The sequence below is a fragment of the Aquarana catesbeiana genome, linkage group LG13 (assembly GCF_042186555.1).
Source record: "Aquarana catesbeiana isolate 2022-GZ linkage group LG13, ASM4218655v1, whole genome shotgun sequence".
Classification (NCBI taxonomy): Eukaryota; Metazoa; Chordata; class Amphibia; order Anura; family Ranidae; genus Aquarana; species Aquarana catesbeiana.
The window spans coordinates 13,966,740-13,982,743 of NC_133336.1; the positions used below are offsets into that span (position 1 = coordinate 13,966,740).

The 16,004-nt window shown below is 43.7% G+C and overlaps 1 protein-coding gene across 1 annotated transcript in view; it reads left to right on the forward strand.

Moving 5' to 3' along the window:
• The window catches only part of LOC141117108 (melanoma inhibitory activity protein 2-like), a gene marked incomplete in the record, with an annotated part of 86,209 nt that overhangs the window by 61,638 nt on the left and 8,567 nt on the right, over positions 1-16,004 (forward strand). The window contains 8 exon segments of the mRNA XM_073609730.1: positions 862-1,000; positions 3,475-3,576; positions 3,665-3,725; positions 7,321-7,356; positions 11,181-11,248; positions 11,730-11,809; positions 12,803-12,832; positions 15,004-15,126. Of these exon segments, the coding sequence (XP_073465831.1) occupies positions 862-1,000; positions 3,475-3,576; positions 3,665-3,725; positions 7,321-7,356; positions 11,181-11,248; positions 11,730-11,809; positions 12,803-12,832; positions 15,004-15,126 (639 nt within the window).

A 16,004-nucleotide genomic window follows, 5' to 3' on the forward strand; every position in this document is an offset into this window, starting at 1 on the left:
GGTCAACAGGTTTCGGAGGGCGCAGCCTCCTTTATCAAGTCCCCTGGAACATGTTGTCATAGCAACAGGACACACACCCCATCAGCAGCCAGTTGCTCGCATCACATGACCCCCTCTCCCCCCAAGCACGTTTTTCCTGTGCATGTGAACTGTCGGCGTGTATGAGATCCAAGCACTGCTGGTGTATCCACACTCTGTCAGCTGGAGCTTCTATCAAGGACAGTGAGAGGATTTGGGCGCAGAGGGGAGGGGAGTTGTGATTTGATGAGCTCTGATTCTTTTTCTTTCTTGTGAGTGCATTTTTATCATAAAATAAAGTTTATTTCACCAGAACCCATGCGCTCTTCTCTCTTCTTTGTATATTTTATTTTTAAAAAATGGGTATTTTATTGTTTTGTTCACTAAAACTTATTAAAGTGAATTTTTTTCCCAAAAAAAATGCACATTCGAAAAACCGCTATGCAAATATTTTGTGGCATAAAAAAAAATTGCAACACCCCACCATTTTATTCTCTAGGGCAGGTGTCTCAAACTGGCGGCCCTCCAGCTGTTGCGAAACTACAAGTCCCATCATGCCTCTGCCTTTGGGAGTCACGCTTGTAACTGTCATCCTTGCAATGCCTCATGGGACTTGTAGTTTCGCAACAGCTGGAGGGCCGCCAGTTTGAGACCCCTGCTCTAGGGCCTCTGGCAGATTAAACAACTCCTTTTTTATATGTAGCTCATCTGTGTATTTTAGTTGTTTTGGTTGCCTTGCTCCTTGGTTTCCTCCTTGGTTTTGTGGGCTTTACCTAAACTGTAAGTTGTAGCACCTCGAAGCACGATCATTTCCCATCCTAAGTGAATTTCTGCCTTTTTCAGAATGTATCACCAATCTCCACAACACAAACCAGACCCTGTCTCTGGAGAAGAAGCAGCTGGAGGAGGAGGTGGATAAGATGAAGCAGAAGATGAGCGTCATGATGGAGGTGTACCAGGAAAACGAGAGGAAACTGCACAGGTGGGGGGGAGTGAACTTCTTCTTTTAAAAGGAAAAATTCAGACTGAACCCTTTGCACACTTTTATATACATCTTTGCATATTTCCAGCAAAGTTCTGCATAAAAACAGGAATTCTTGGTTGTCATATATGCATTACATGTACAAGCTGGCCAAGTGACCCCTTGCCGGCCAATCCCTACTCTTCTCCAAATGCCAAATACTTGCTTATAGCATACTTTAGTGGATATATACTGGGAATTATAGTGGGTGTAAACCTTCAACAGTTGTTTTTTGTTTCTTTTATTGAAAAAAAAATGCCTATACTTGCCTGTGCAATCTTTTTGCACAAAGCAGCCCCGATCCTCTTCTTCTGGAGTCCCCTACTGGCACTCCAGGTCTCTCCTCATCGGGTGCCCCCACGGAGAGCCACTTTCCCTGGGGGCACCCATGCAGGCTGGCTCCCAAGTCCCGCTGCTGCGTCCATTGACACAGATAGTGGGATCTGGCCCCGCTCCCGTTTCACAGGATTTGATTGAGAGCGGACAGGCGGTCCGTTTACATCCGACCGCCCATAGGGGAGAACAAGCTGTGTCTGTATAAGGGGAGCGGACATGGACCAGCCATCGGGGATCAGTGAACAGATTCCCCCCGCTGAGCAGGCGGAGTCTGCCCCAGGTGGGAGGGGCCTTACCCCTTTAGCACATGATGGGGGGGGGGGTTATTTACGAAACGTAAATCCACTTTGCACTACAAGTGCAAAGTGCATTTGAAATTGCACTTGGAAGTGCAGTTGCTGTACATCTGGGGAGTAGATCTGAAATGAGGGGAAGCTCTGCTGATTTTATTATCCAATCATGTGCACGCTAAAATGCTGTTTTTTATTTTTCTTGCACTTCCAAGTGCACTTTCAGTGCAATTTTAAGTGCACTTTGCACTTGTAGTGCAAAGCAGATTTGCCTTTAGTAAATAACCCCCGATATATTTTATACTGTATATGTAAGCCATTTGGATTTGATCACAGATATATCTCTTCCATTTCTCCATATACCGTAACTGACCCTTATTGGGGCATTTGTCACTGTTATCAAATTATTATTATTATTATTATTATTATTATTTATTATTGAATATAATAAAAATACTCGCCTGGGTAAAAGGCTGCTACCTTCAGGTGATTGGACACTGGCAAAGTATTTGGACCCAGGCCCCCCCCCCTTCTAAACTGATGGAGCCCTATACAGGAGTTCTCACTGTTTTCTGTAGCCCTGGGGACGATCGCTATTGTCTTTAGTGGTGGTAAACCTCAGTCATAAAATCTGAGCAAAGCCCATATATCTGTAGTGTTTACTTACCTCTCTCCAAAGCTCTAAGTGTTTTTTCTCTCTGGTGCTTCGTTCCTCTGTTATCGGCTTGTCACTTCTGAGAAGTTTTGATGACTCTAGAGATAAATTTGTGACGGGGGAGGGAGCTCAGCACACAGCTTGTCTATTCAGAACACTGCTTTGTATCCTACCGTTGCTGTGTGAAAGGAGGGGTGCCTTTCCTCCAATCAGCTCTCATACACTGTAACTGCAGCTCTCCGCCCACTCCTCTGTGATACTTGCAGATGTAGTGTTTCCCAGAAAATAAGACCCATGCTGAAAATAAGGCATACTGTGATTTTTCCTGGAGGGCTGCAATATAAGCCCTACCCCAAAAATAAGCCCTAGTTTTAAAGTGGTTGTAAAATCCTATAATCCACTCTATTACAGTATTATATAGTGTGTGTGTGTGTTTCTGTAATTGTGCCAAATGTCTTCGGTACAGCACTGCTCGGCACTCAGCTGACCTCCCTCTGCTCTCCTTCTCATCTCCCAGCTGTCGGGGGGGGGGGAGAGATCTTGCTCTATCCCCCCACCCCCATGCTTGGAGCGGGGAAGAGAGCTCAGGCGGGTCACGGAAGCACCCAGCTGCACTGTAACGAAGGTATTTGGCACAATTATATTACAGAAACACAAACCTTGTACAATTATATAATACTGGAATAGAGTGGATTATAGGATTTTACAACCACTTTAACTGGGGATTCCTGACAGGCAGGGGGGGGGGGGGGGAGACAGCACATTACATAAGACCTACCCTGAAAATAAGCCCTATTGTGTCTTTTGTTGCCAAAATTAATATAAGGCCCGGTCTTATTTTCGGGGAAACACGGGTAGAAGGATTTAAACACGATTCTGCCCTTTTGAAGGGATGTAGAGAAGACTGCAGATAAACAGGTACCACTTATATGTATCACCTGAGCCCAGTCACTTCACTGGGTGAATGAGAGGGTTTACAATCGCTTTAAGCGAGAACTATAAGTCCGGCTCCGGCTCTCTGGTAAATTAAATGGTCGGGCTTTGGTTACACCACTTCATGGCATAATATGGATGGATGGGGGGGGGGGGGGGTGTTTGCTATGTAGGAACTTTTAGGAAGAAAATATAAGATTTTCTGTCCGTCTTGTTTTCAGGAAGCTGACAGTACAGGAGAGGGAGCGCGAACAGAAGGAGGCCAAACTCAGTAAAGCAGATGAGAAAGTCATCATGGCCGACTCCGAGCTCGTTGCCGTCCGGTAAGCCTTGGCATTGTGTCCGGTGAATTGTCACTCCTCCCCGCTGGGCCTTCAGCGCTCACCCAGTGTCTCTCATTTCCTTTTCTAGGACACGACTGACCGAACTGGAAGAGGAAACTGAGCGGAGCGTCGCCTCCTATCAGACGCAGGTCAGGATTTTGTAGCTTTGATACTTTTATATATAAATAAAAACAAAAAAAATACTGCAAGGCGGGTTAATCAAATCAGTACCCGCCCAGGAGGAACTTTTCTTTAGTGGTCACAATATATGGGCACTCGAGAAGGCGGAATACAGCAGAACTCCCTCCAGTCAGTTCCCCACCTCTCTTCAGCATATGCTAAGCACCCCCCGTTGCTGTTCCATTTAAAGCATGCCGCTTATTTGCCTCCCCTTTGCCACCCCTTTGGGGTGGCTAGCTTCTGTACATGTGCAGGAATGAGGTCCTCTCGCGCCGGTCAAACTGGCCAAAACTCATCACACAGGAAAAGATAAGGGAGCGCTGGGTGAATAATCCTCGCTTTAGTTACAGTTTAATACTGCAATTGTCAGATACAATTATCTTGTTTTAAAACAGTAATTTGTTAATAATAATAAAAAAAAAATACTGTATATAATACATTTTTTGAGCATTTGTCAGCCTAGAATTAAAAAAAACTGCAGAGTTTAAGTAAATCGGTGTACAAAATAAAAGCCTCATAAAAGTTATTTAGTTATACAATTTAGTTATAGTTATTGCTATGCTGATGCTGCTAAATTTGTTTTGTGGCTCTTAGACAATAGCTTCTATTCAAGAAAGGGTTAAATAATTGGCCCCGTGGCCTGTTTATAATTGGTTTCTGTCGAGTGTTATGGGATTGGTTGGCTCTTTGGGAATGCGGAAAGAAATTGTTAATGTTTGCACGAGATCCGGTGTATGTTTTGAGGTCTTGTGGCATTTTTTTTTTTTTTCTGGAAGATTCAGACATACTTGGTTCTGTCCATCTTTCTCTCCTTCTTGCATTCCTTTTATATCAGGAGTCTCCAAACTTTCTAAAGAGGGGGCCAGTTTACGGTCGCACTGACTTTAGGGGAGGCCGGACTGTGGTCATTGGGAGTAGAAAAGGTCCCGACGTCGGTGGGAATAAACAACGCGCCATCTTTGGTGTCAGTGGGGAGGGATTGTGCCTTCTCGTTGGTGTCATTGGGAGGAATTGGGTCCCATCATTGGCGTCTTTGGGCCCAGCTGTGCCCCTTCGTTGGTGTTGGTGGGAGGAATTGTGCCCCATTGTTGGTGTAACTGGGAGGAGTTGTGCCCCTTCACTGGTCTCAGTGGGAGAGACTTATGCCCCATTGTTGATATCGGTGGATGAAATGGTGCCCCAAGGGCCTGATAAAAGCAAGCAAAGGGTCGCATCCTGCCCCCGGGCTGCAGTTTGGAGACCACTGCTTTATATCAATGGTCTCCAAACTGCAGCCCACAAGCAGAATGCAGCCCTTTGCCTCCATTTGTCCAGGCCTTGGGGCACTATTCCTCCCACTGACACCAACAATGGGGTACTATTCTTCCCACTGCCACCAAAGACGGGAAACTAATTCTCCCACTGACACTAGGGTCTTTCTTTCTTTCTTTCTTTCTTTCTTTCTTTCTTTCTTTCTTTCTTTCTTTCTTTCTTTCTTTCTTTCTTTCTTTCTTTCTTTCTTTCTTTCTTTCTTTCTTTCTTTCTTTCTTTCTTTCCCCACTGATCACCAAGGGCATTCTTTGCTCCCACTGACGGTGGGACATTTTTCTGCCCCCCCCCCCCCCCCCCCCCCCGAAGTCTGAAGGACCGTAAACTAAAAAATGGAGGGGGAAAGTGGGACTTTAAATGAGGCACATATGCGGTGTGCCTCCATCCCTATAATATATGGAAAAGAAGGGAAGGTGGGACTTTAAATGAGATGGATGACTTTGTGGAGGCACATTTGAATGAGTGCAAATTTTTATTGGTATAACATTAAATGCAATAGAATATGGCAATGAGTAAAAGCCACATATACAATAAGTATGCCGATTCATATTGAATCCACCCACACAAAACATACAAGCATGGCATGGGTGAAAGATTACATAGATATAATAATTACAAAACAATTTAATGTTGTATTGCATAGAATGAGTTCATATATATACATATCACATAAAGAACAGCACCAGCAGCGACAATGTGAATATAAAATATAAATATATAAGACCATAATAAATAAATAGGAATGTCAAAATTGATAATCTGCTGCAGACCAGGATTTGATATGTCCATTACAGACATAAATCAGCATCACCTATGCCCAACGCGTTTCGTGTAGAGACACTCTTCAGGGGCAGATGCTCAGGTATGTCTGCAGAGTGTAAAAAATAAAATAAATAATAACATTAGTCTATTTCTGATGGGTAATATAAAGGAAAGGCAAATTTTGCCCATCCTAAGTACTCACAAAACAGTCCAATGCGGTGAGGTGCTGCGATCATGCAATCAGGGTCCCCAGAATAGTCTTCCCCGGGAGCTGAGGTACTTATAGCCGCGCGCAGCAGAGCGCCCATAGCAGAACCTCCCGATGGTCCATGACACAAAAGCTGGTGCATGAGTGAAAGACCAGGGTAACCCCAAATGGTAACCTGGAGTGATCTAAATAAAGAAGTGTACATGGGACTATGTAAATGAGTGAACAAAAATTGAATGAAAAATATGTAAAAAAAGAATAAAAATGAATGTGAATTGAGTGGACAATGTGATCGTGAAATGACATGACAAAAAGGGGATCTAAAAATAAAAAATGGTGAGAAAAAAGGGGAACAAAAGGAAAAGGGTGAAAAAGCCAACAAATGCAAAACCAAGGATGGCGTGGAGGGATGTGTGTAGACCTAGTGAATGACTTACGTGAGGACAAAGCTTGTACCTGGAGTGAAGTGCTGAGCTGCAGTGAAATGACTGGAAAGTGTGGCAGCAAAAGTTGTGTCAGGGGAGGCCGTTTATTCTGGGGACCCTGATTGCATGATCGCAGCACCTCACCGCATTGGACTGTTTTGTGAGTACTTAGGATGGGCAAAATTTGCCTTTCCTTTATATTACCTATCAGAAATAGACTAATGTTATTATTTATTTTATTTTTTACACTCTGCAGACATACCTGAGCATCTGCCCCTGAAGAGTGTCTCTACACGAAACGCGTCGGGCATAGGTGATGCTGATTTATGTCTGTAATGGACATATCAAATCCTGGTCTGCAGCAGATTATCAATTTTGACATTCCTATTTATTTATTATGGTCTTATATATTTATATTTTATATTCACATTGTCGCTGCTGGTGCTGTTCTTTATGTGATATGTATATATATGAACTCATTCTATGCAATACAACATTAAATTGTTTTGTAATTATTATATCTATGTAATCTTTCACCCATGCCATGCTTGTATGTTTTGTGTGGGTGGATTCAATATGAATCGGCATACTTATTGTATATGTGGCTTTTACTCATTGCCATATTCTATTGCATTTAATGTTATACCAATAAAAATTTGCACTCATTCAAATGTGCCTCCACAAAGTCATCCATCTCATTTAAAGTCCCACCTTCCCTTCTTTTCCGAAGGACCGTAAACTTGCCCTTTCTTTAGAAAGTTTGAAGACCCCCCTCCTTTTATATGTCTGATTGATGTACTACATTCCTACCCTCACCATTTTGCTCCCCTAAAATCTCTCATTTTGTTTTTTTTTCTTCAGGTCGGATCATATGAAAAGAAAGCTTATGATAACTGGGTGAGTGTCATTTTTTTTTTTTCTTTCTGTTATTTACATATATACAGTTGTGCTCAAAAGTTTGCATACCCTGACAGAAATTGTTAAAATTTTGGCATTTATATTGAAAATATGATGGATCATGCCAAAAAAACTGTCTTTTATTTAAGATTGCATGAAGACATGTATTATCACATTGTTTTTGGATCCTTTTTAGATCATAAATGATAACAGAAATCACCCAAATGGCCCTGATAAATAGTTGACATACCCTGGAATGTTTGGCCTTGGTACAGACACAGAAGGTGGCACACACAGGTTAAAATGGCATTTCACACATTTGTGGCTTTTTAAATCACAATTAATGTCTGTGTATAAATAGTCAATGAGTTTGTTAGCTCTCACATGGATGCAATAAGCAGGCTAGACACTGAGCCATGAGGAGGTAGAAAAGAACAGTCAAAAGACCTGCGTAACAAGGTAATGAAACTTTACAAAGATGGAAAAGGATATAAAAAGATATCCAAAGCCAGTCAGTACTGTTCAATCACTTAATAAGAAATGGAAAATTTGGGGATCTCTTGATACCGAGCCAAGGTCAGGTAGATCAAGAAAGATTGCAGCCACAACTGCAACGGGAACTGTTTAGGATACAAAGCAAAAACCCCACAGGAAACCTCAGGAGAAATACAGGCTGCTCTGAGAAAAAGATGGTGTGGTTGTTTTTAAGGCTCACAATACGATGATACTTGAACAAAAAAGAGCTGCATGGTCAAGTTGCCAGAAAGAATCCTTTACTGTACAAGTTGTCCAACCACACCTTGGCATGCCTCATTGGGTTTTTTTTGTGGCATTGGCGCAGTAAAGGCTTCCTTCTGGCAGCTCAATAATGCAGTTCTTTTTTTGTTCAAGTATCGTTGAATTGTGCTCCTTAAAAACAACCACACCGTCTTTTTGGAGAGCAGCCTGTATTTCTCCTGAGGTTACCTGTGGGGTTTTTCTTTGTTTCCTGGGCAATTCTTCTGCCAGTTGTGGATGCAATCTTTCTTGGTCTACCGGACCTTGGCTTGGTATTAAAAGAGCCCCCGAACTTTCCACTTCTTAATAAGTGATTTAAACAGTACTGACTGGCATATTCAAGGCTTTGGATATCTTTTTATATCATTTTCCATCTTTGTAAAGTTTCATTACCTTGTTACGCAGGTCTTTTGACTGTTCTTTTCTACCTCCTCATGGCTCAGTGTGTAGCCTGCTTAGTGCATCCATGTGAGAGCTAACAAACTCATTGACTATTTATACAAAGACACTAATTGTGATTTTAAAAAGCCACAAATGTGGGAAATTAACCTTTTAATTGCCATTTTAACCTGTGTGTGCCACCTTCTGTGCCTGTACCAGGGCCAAACATTCCAGGGTATGTAAACTTTTTATCAGGGCCATTTGGGTGATTTTTGTTAGTTTTTTTGTATTCTTTTTAAATCATATGTGATAATAAATGGCTTTATGTGATTGCTATGCTTAAATAAAAGACAGTTTTTTTGGCACGATCGGTCATATTTTCAATATAAATGCCAAAATTTCACAATTTCTGCCAGGGTATGCAAACTTTTGAGCATGACTGTAGCTTTATTATTTGTTTCTTGTACTATGAGGGACACGGGGAGTTTTCTTTACCTTCAGGTTATACTTTCACCTACAAGAAAATTAGACACTTGCATGCAAACTGTAGGCTGGCCCATGATAACCCCACCTACTACTAGCATGCCTCAGTTGTTTTCCTGTGTCCTAGGAGGTTTTTCAGGTTCTGAGAGGCTGACGATTCTTACGATGCGCAAAGCTAGGAGATCTACTTCCCATAAGGTCCATCATCAGACATGGAAGGCATAGTTATTTTGGGCTTCCACTACATGAGGTTTCTCTGTTGGACTAATCTTCCTGTACCTGGTCCAAACCAGCATTTGACCCTCGGGTATTTTCAGGGTCGGGTTTCTGCCCTCTGTATTCTGTTTCAGAGCTTGTTGGCCTCCTTAAATAGGACCTTTTGTATAGGGGATCTCTAATGTAGCTCCTCTCTTCTGTTCCCCTACAACCTCATGGGATCTAAATCTAGTTCTCAAAAGCAGGCCTTTGAACCAATTAGCGACATTTACCCTCTATATTCACTCACAAGGTTGGTATTCTTTGTAGCCATCTCTTCTCCTCCAAGGCTGGTGTCTGAACGGTTGGCCTTATCTTGCAAGAAACTTTCTGGTTTTGCATAGAGACAAAGGTGGTGTTGATGCCCAGGACTTCCTTTAAAGCAGGATGTTCTTCATGGACCTGTTCCCTTATCTCTCCATTTGGCTCCAGTTCACCAAATGGAACTTTCCTTTCATCTTCTGGTTGTGGTTCAAGCTGTGAGATTCTCTCTCCACCATTGAATCTTTCATGAAGATTGAAAGAGAGACTTTGTCATTCTGGATGGAATCTGAAAGGTGCACCAGCTTCTCGTTGCACCATCTGTACGTGGCTTAGGCATCATCCAAGCCTCTAGTCTCAATGTTCCATCACTCCTGTCAAGGCGCGCTCTACTAGATCTGTGAGGTCTTCTTGGACTTTTTCAGCATCAAGTAACTGTTTCCCAGGTTTGCAAGGCTGCCGTCTGGTTCTTCTGTGCCCGCGTTTTCCAATGGCATGTTAACACTTGTGGTTGGAGGATGGTAAAAATGGGCAGCCAAGCTGCGTTTTTGCTGCCCTCCCTCCTTAAGCTACAGAGGCAGCCAGGTTGGGGTGTACACATACTGCAAAAGTGATGCCATGCTTCACAGCTGTGGCAAAAAATGTATACCCCCTATCACTCTACTGCTCGACAAACGCAACCCATTCAAGTTAAAGTAGCTGTGCCACAAACGCCCTGCAATCACATGTAATGCACATGGTTGCATCAAAGTCAAAACAGACGGGGAAGAGGTGACGTGTCCTCTCTTCACCACCTGTCAAATGCCTCCGAAAAAGCAATCCACCATAGATCACTTTTTAGAGGGGCAACAAAGTCCACCACACTAAACTTGGCCAAAGTTCTACCAGGATGTTTCAGCCTCATCTGATACCAGTTTTGGTTGTAGGTCCGTCAGGCGGCTTTCTGGGCTACAGGCTGTCCCCAGTTCTGTTGTCCAGTCCTCAGCTGGATTCATTTTGAATGTCCCAAGGCTTAAAGACTTCCTGTGTTCCTCAATGGCTGAGGAAGGAAATAATATGCTTGTATTCACCATCCTTTTCTTGGAGTCTATTGAGGGACACAGGTAGTGCATTGTTGGTAGTAGGAGGGGTTATTCTGCAGCCTATCCATTCACTAGAGAGCGGTGACATCACTGAGAATGCAGCCTATCCCTTCACTAGAGACCGGTGACATCACTGAGAATGCAGCCTATCCATTCACTAGAGAGCAGTGACATCACTGAGAATGCAGCCTATCCATTCACTAGAGAGTGATGACATCACTGAGAATGCAGCCTATCCATTCACTAGAGAGTGATGACATCACTGAGAATGCAGCCTATCCATTCACTAGAGAGCGGTGACATCACTGAGAATGCAGCCTATCCATTCACTAGAGACCAGTGACATCACTGAGAATGCAGCCTATCCATTCACTAGAGAGCGGTGACATCACTGAGAATGTAGCTTATCCGCTCACTAGAAACAGATGACATCACTGAGAGTGCAGCCTATCCATTCACTAGAGACCGGTGACATCACTGAGAATGCAGCCTATCCATTCACTAGAGACTGGTGACATCACTGAGAATGCAGCTTATTTTGGCTCATTGTGTAACATTATGATGTAATCTTCTGTTTGTTTTTAGCTCACTGCAAGAGCAGCAGAAAGATATTTGAGTGATGTGAAGATCGAAACCTTACATCTGCGACAGAAGTGAGTACTCGGCAGATCTTACTCTGATCTCCCACGCCTAGGACGGCATCAGCAGGCTGGTTAATTTCTAGCTTAGGCAGCTTCTGGGGGAGGGTCAGTTCCTATTGATGTAGTCACACCCCCGGAACTACGTCTCCCAAGAGCCTTTCCCTACACATAGTGTAGAGACCTTTAGGAAATGTGCAAGTTTTGTAGAGATGTACAGAGCATTGGGAAAGTATTCACAGCACTTCACTTTTTCCACATTTTTTTATGTTACAGCCTTATTCCAAAATCTCATTTATTTTCCTCAAAATTTTACAAACAATCCCCCCTAATGACAACATGAAAGAACTTTCCAAATGCACCGTACCGATTATTTTTTATTTATTTTTTTTTTTTTGCCCAGACAACATTTGAACATTTTCAAAAAAATGCTTGCACACTTTTTCTCACACATTTAGATTGTAGCAAGTCTCTAATGTTTCTTTGGCTTGTGTAGATTAACAGAGGCGGAGTATAAACAGGAACTCCTGGAGAAGGACCCATATGCTCTGGATGTGATCCAAGCCATCGGGAGAGGTAAATGACTGAATGATGTCACAGTGGGGGGGTGGGGGTGGAAATCCACTTCCAATGATGTCACCCGGGAGAGCGATCCTCACTCGCCACATTTATACATAAAAAAACCACAAGAGTCTTAGCTGTGTTTAGAATTGTGAGATTTGCCGGCATGATCCGGAAAATTCTATTTAAAGCCCCCCAAGGGCTATAGATAGATAGATAGAGATATATAGAGATATATATATATAGATATATATAGATATAGATATAGATAGAGAGATATAGATATAGATAGAGAGATATAGATATAGATAGAGAGATATAGATATAGATAGAGAGATATAGATATAGATAGAGAGATATAGATATAGATAGAGAGATATAGATATAGATAGAGAGATAGAGAGATATAGAGATAGAGAGATAGAGAGATAGAGAGATATAGAGAGATAGAGAGATAGAGAGATAGAGAGATAGAGAGATAGAGAGATATAGAGATAGATAGAGATATAGATAGATAGAGATATAGATAGATAGAGATATAGATAGATAGAGATATAGATATCTATATCTATATCTATATCTATATCTATATCTATATATATATATATCTGGATGGATAGATAATCTATCCATCTGCTTTAGAGCACCTTGAGTGTTTCTCCCCATGCCCTTGCTGCTCCCATCCCCCTCATGGTGTGACTTGTGAGGTCATTCATTATTGCTCATGCGCAGCGTTAGGAACATTAGCAGAGGCGAGACTAGGAAGTCCAAAATGGTGCCACCATCACCGGGTAGACGAGTGGCATTGCAGCATGTTTTTTGGGACTTAAAATTTGTTAGAGAGAAATTTTTGGGGTTTTCATTTTAAGATATTTCGGTCCCCTTTTTATTGACATGTTTTCTGTGCAGTTGTAAGTGCCAATCCCCTCCCCCGTTACTCTGACACTCAGTGATATGGAGAGGATTTAATTTTGGTATATTTAACATGTCGTATTTTTCTCCTGGTAGCGTACGCAGACGTCTTTATTAACCACCCAGGTATAAATGTTTACATTGCTGTCCTTATTTCATGGAACATACACCATCAGCCCATAGTTGTCTGTGTCTACTATGACATCATATAGACCATAATCCTAGGAACATGCATCCCTAATGTAACACTTTCCTGGTTGGGATACATTTAGCAGCCAATCAGGTTGCTTTTATTTTGTCACCTGCAGCAGAAAAATGGTAGCTGATTGGCTGTTAAAGAGGTGCACGGACTTTGTTATGAGGCTGGGAAAAAAAATCGATTTAAATTTTGAGTTTTCGAGGTCAAATTGATTTAAAAATTTAAGCAAATTGATTTTTTTTTTTTTTTTTCACCACGCTGGTCCTGAGGAGCTGCGGGCAGGAGTTTTTTAGGTGAGGCCGCGGCTTCGGCCTAGTCCCCGAGGACGCCGTGGACTAGGCCGAAGCTGCGTCCTCACCTAAAAAAAAACTCCTGCCCGCAGCTCCTCAGGACCAGCGCGGTGAAAAAAAAAAAAACTCTATTCGAACCGTGAATCGAGGGGTTTTTTTTTTTTTTTTTTTGTGGGTGTACTCCTGTCTTTTTATTAACGCTTTAATTACATTTAGTTATATTTATTAATGAAAAAAAAATATATATATATATATATACACACACACACACACACACACACACACACACACACACACACACACACACACACACACACACACACACACACACACACACTCACACACACACACACACACTCTCACACACACACTCTCACAAAAGTAAGTACACCCCTCACATTTTTGTAAATCTTTTCTTCTATCTTTTCATGTGACAACACTGAAGAAATGACACTTGTCTACAATGTAAAGTAGTGAGTGTACAGCTTGTATAACAGTGTAAATTTGCTGTCCCCTCAAAATAACTCAACACACAGCATTAAAAAAATTTTTTTTTTCTAGATGTCAGCAGCTGCAAATACTGCAGCTGCTGACTTTTAACTAAGTACACTCACCTGTCCCGGGGTCCAGCGATGTCGGCACCCGAGGCCGAACCGTCCCTCGATCCTCAGGTGCTGCCGCCGCCATTCTCGGTGAGGGAATCAGGAAGTGAAGCGTTGCGGCTTCACTTCCAGTTCCCTACTGCACATGCGTGAGTCGCGCTGCGCGTTCTCAATGGTCCCCGCTATCTCCTGGGACCTGTGTCTGTGGGCGGGAGTCTATTCCCGGAAGTGGGTGCAGATACTTTCACAATTGCCCTGAAAGGTGGCAATTGTGACACCAGAGGGGGGGAGGAATCCGATGAGCGGAAGTTCCACTTTTGGGTGGAACCCCGCTTTAATGTCTAAACCGCTGGCAACAAAAGTGAGTACACCCCTAAGTGAAAATCTCCAAATTGGGCCCAAAGTGTCAATATTTTGTGTGGCCACCATTATTTTCCAGCACTGCCTTAACCCTCTTGGGCATGGAGGTCACCAGAGCTTCACAGGTTGTCACTGGAGTCCTCTTCCCCCTCCTCCATGATGACATCACAGAGCTGGTGGATGTTAGAGACCTTGCGCTCCTCTACCTTCCATTTGAGGATGTCCCACAGATGATCAATAGGGTTTAGGTCTGGAGACATGCTTGGCCAGTCCATCACCTTTACCCTCAGCTTCTTTAGCAAGGCAGTGGTGGTCTTGGAGGTGTGTTTGGGGTCGTTATGTTGGAATACTGCCCTGATTAAATGATTACATCTTTGTACACTGACATTTAAAGTGAGTTCACCTGAAATGAACTGAAATGAACAGCTACATTGGAACAAAGATCTACTAATGTTCTCCGATATATGGGAAGATCCTCACACTTATATAGGAATTAGATGTTTGTATGATTTTTGCATATTTGCTGTATGTGAGCCGCCATTTTGGGTAAAAGGAACATACAAAGCCATCGTGAAATTTTGATATACAGGACAGGGAAGTCGCCTGTGCGCTGTAAAATCTCACCCCAGAGTAGCTCATATTCTCAGCATTATCATCATCCATTCATTCGGAGCCTATTACATTAGCTGTCTTGTGATGTTTATTCGCCATTCAGCGTAGTGCGTAGTTTTGTGTCTTTTCCATAACATTTTCCAGTTCTCATTCGCAACTACTGAGCTGTGATGGAAATAATATCTGTACTTTGTAGTCAGAGGTTCTACATTTCACGTCTTTCAATGTTTTCAGAGAGCTCACCGTATGGATTGTCGCCAATAAACCGCGTACCGGAGAATCGGGCTTTCCTCTCCCCTCCCCCGCTTCTAGAAGGACCCCTCAGGCTCTCCCCCATGCTGGCTGCAGGAGATAGAGGTACGGAGGTCAAAGGATTTATATTCAACCTGGTCTGTGTGTGTGTGTGTCTCTCTCTCTCTCTCTCACCCCCCTCTCGCTCTCTTGTCCCCTCTCTCTCTCTTGTCCCCTCTCTCTCTCGTCCTCCCTCTCTCTCTCGTCCCTCCCTCTCTCTCTCGTCCTCCCTCTCTCTCTCGTCCTCTCTCCCTCGTCCTCTCTCTCTCCTCGTCCTCTCTCTCTCTCGTCCTCTCTCTCTCTCGTCCTCTCTCTCTCTCTCTCTCTCTCTCTCTCCCGTCCTCTCTCTCTCTCTCTCTCCTCTCTCTCTCTCTCTCTCTCTCCTCTCTCTCTCTCTCTCTCTCTCGTCCTCTCTCTCTCTCTCTCGCGCTCTTCTTGTCCTCTCTCTTGTCCTCTCTCTTGTCCCCCCTCTCTCGCGCGCTCTCTTGTCCCCCCTCTCTCGCGCGCTCTCTTGTCCCCCCCTCTCTCGCGCGCTCTCTTGTACCCCCCCCCTCTCGCGCGCTCTCTTGTCCCCCCCTCTCTCGCGCGCTCTCTTGTCCGCTCTCTCTCTCTCTCACGCTCTCTTGTCCGCGCTCTCTCTCGCGCGCGCTCTCTTGTCCGCTCTCTCTCTCGCGCGCGCTCTCTTGTCCGCTCTCTCTCTCTCGCGCGCGCGCTCTCTTGTCCGCTCTCTCTCTCTCTCGCGCGCTCTCTTGTCCGCTCTCTCCTCTCTCTCGCGCGCTCTCTTGTCCGCTCTCTCTCTCTCGCGCGCTCTCTTGTCCGCTCTCTCTCTCTCGCGCGCGCTCTCTTGTCCGCTCTCTCTCTCTCGCGGCGCGCTCTCTTGTCCGCTCTCTCTCTCTCTCGCGCGCTCTCTTGTCCGCTCTCTCTCTCTCGCGCGCTCTCTTGTC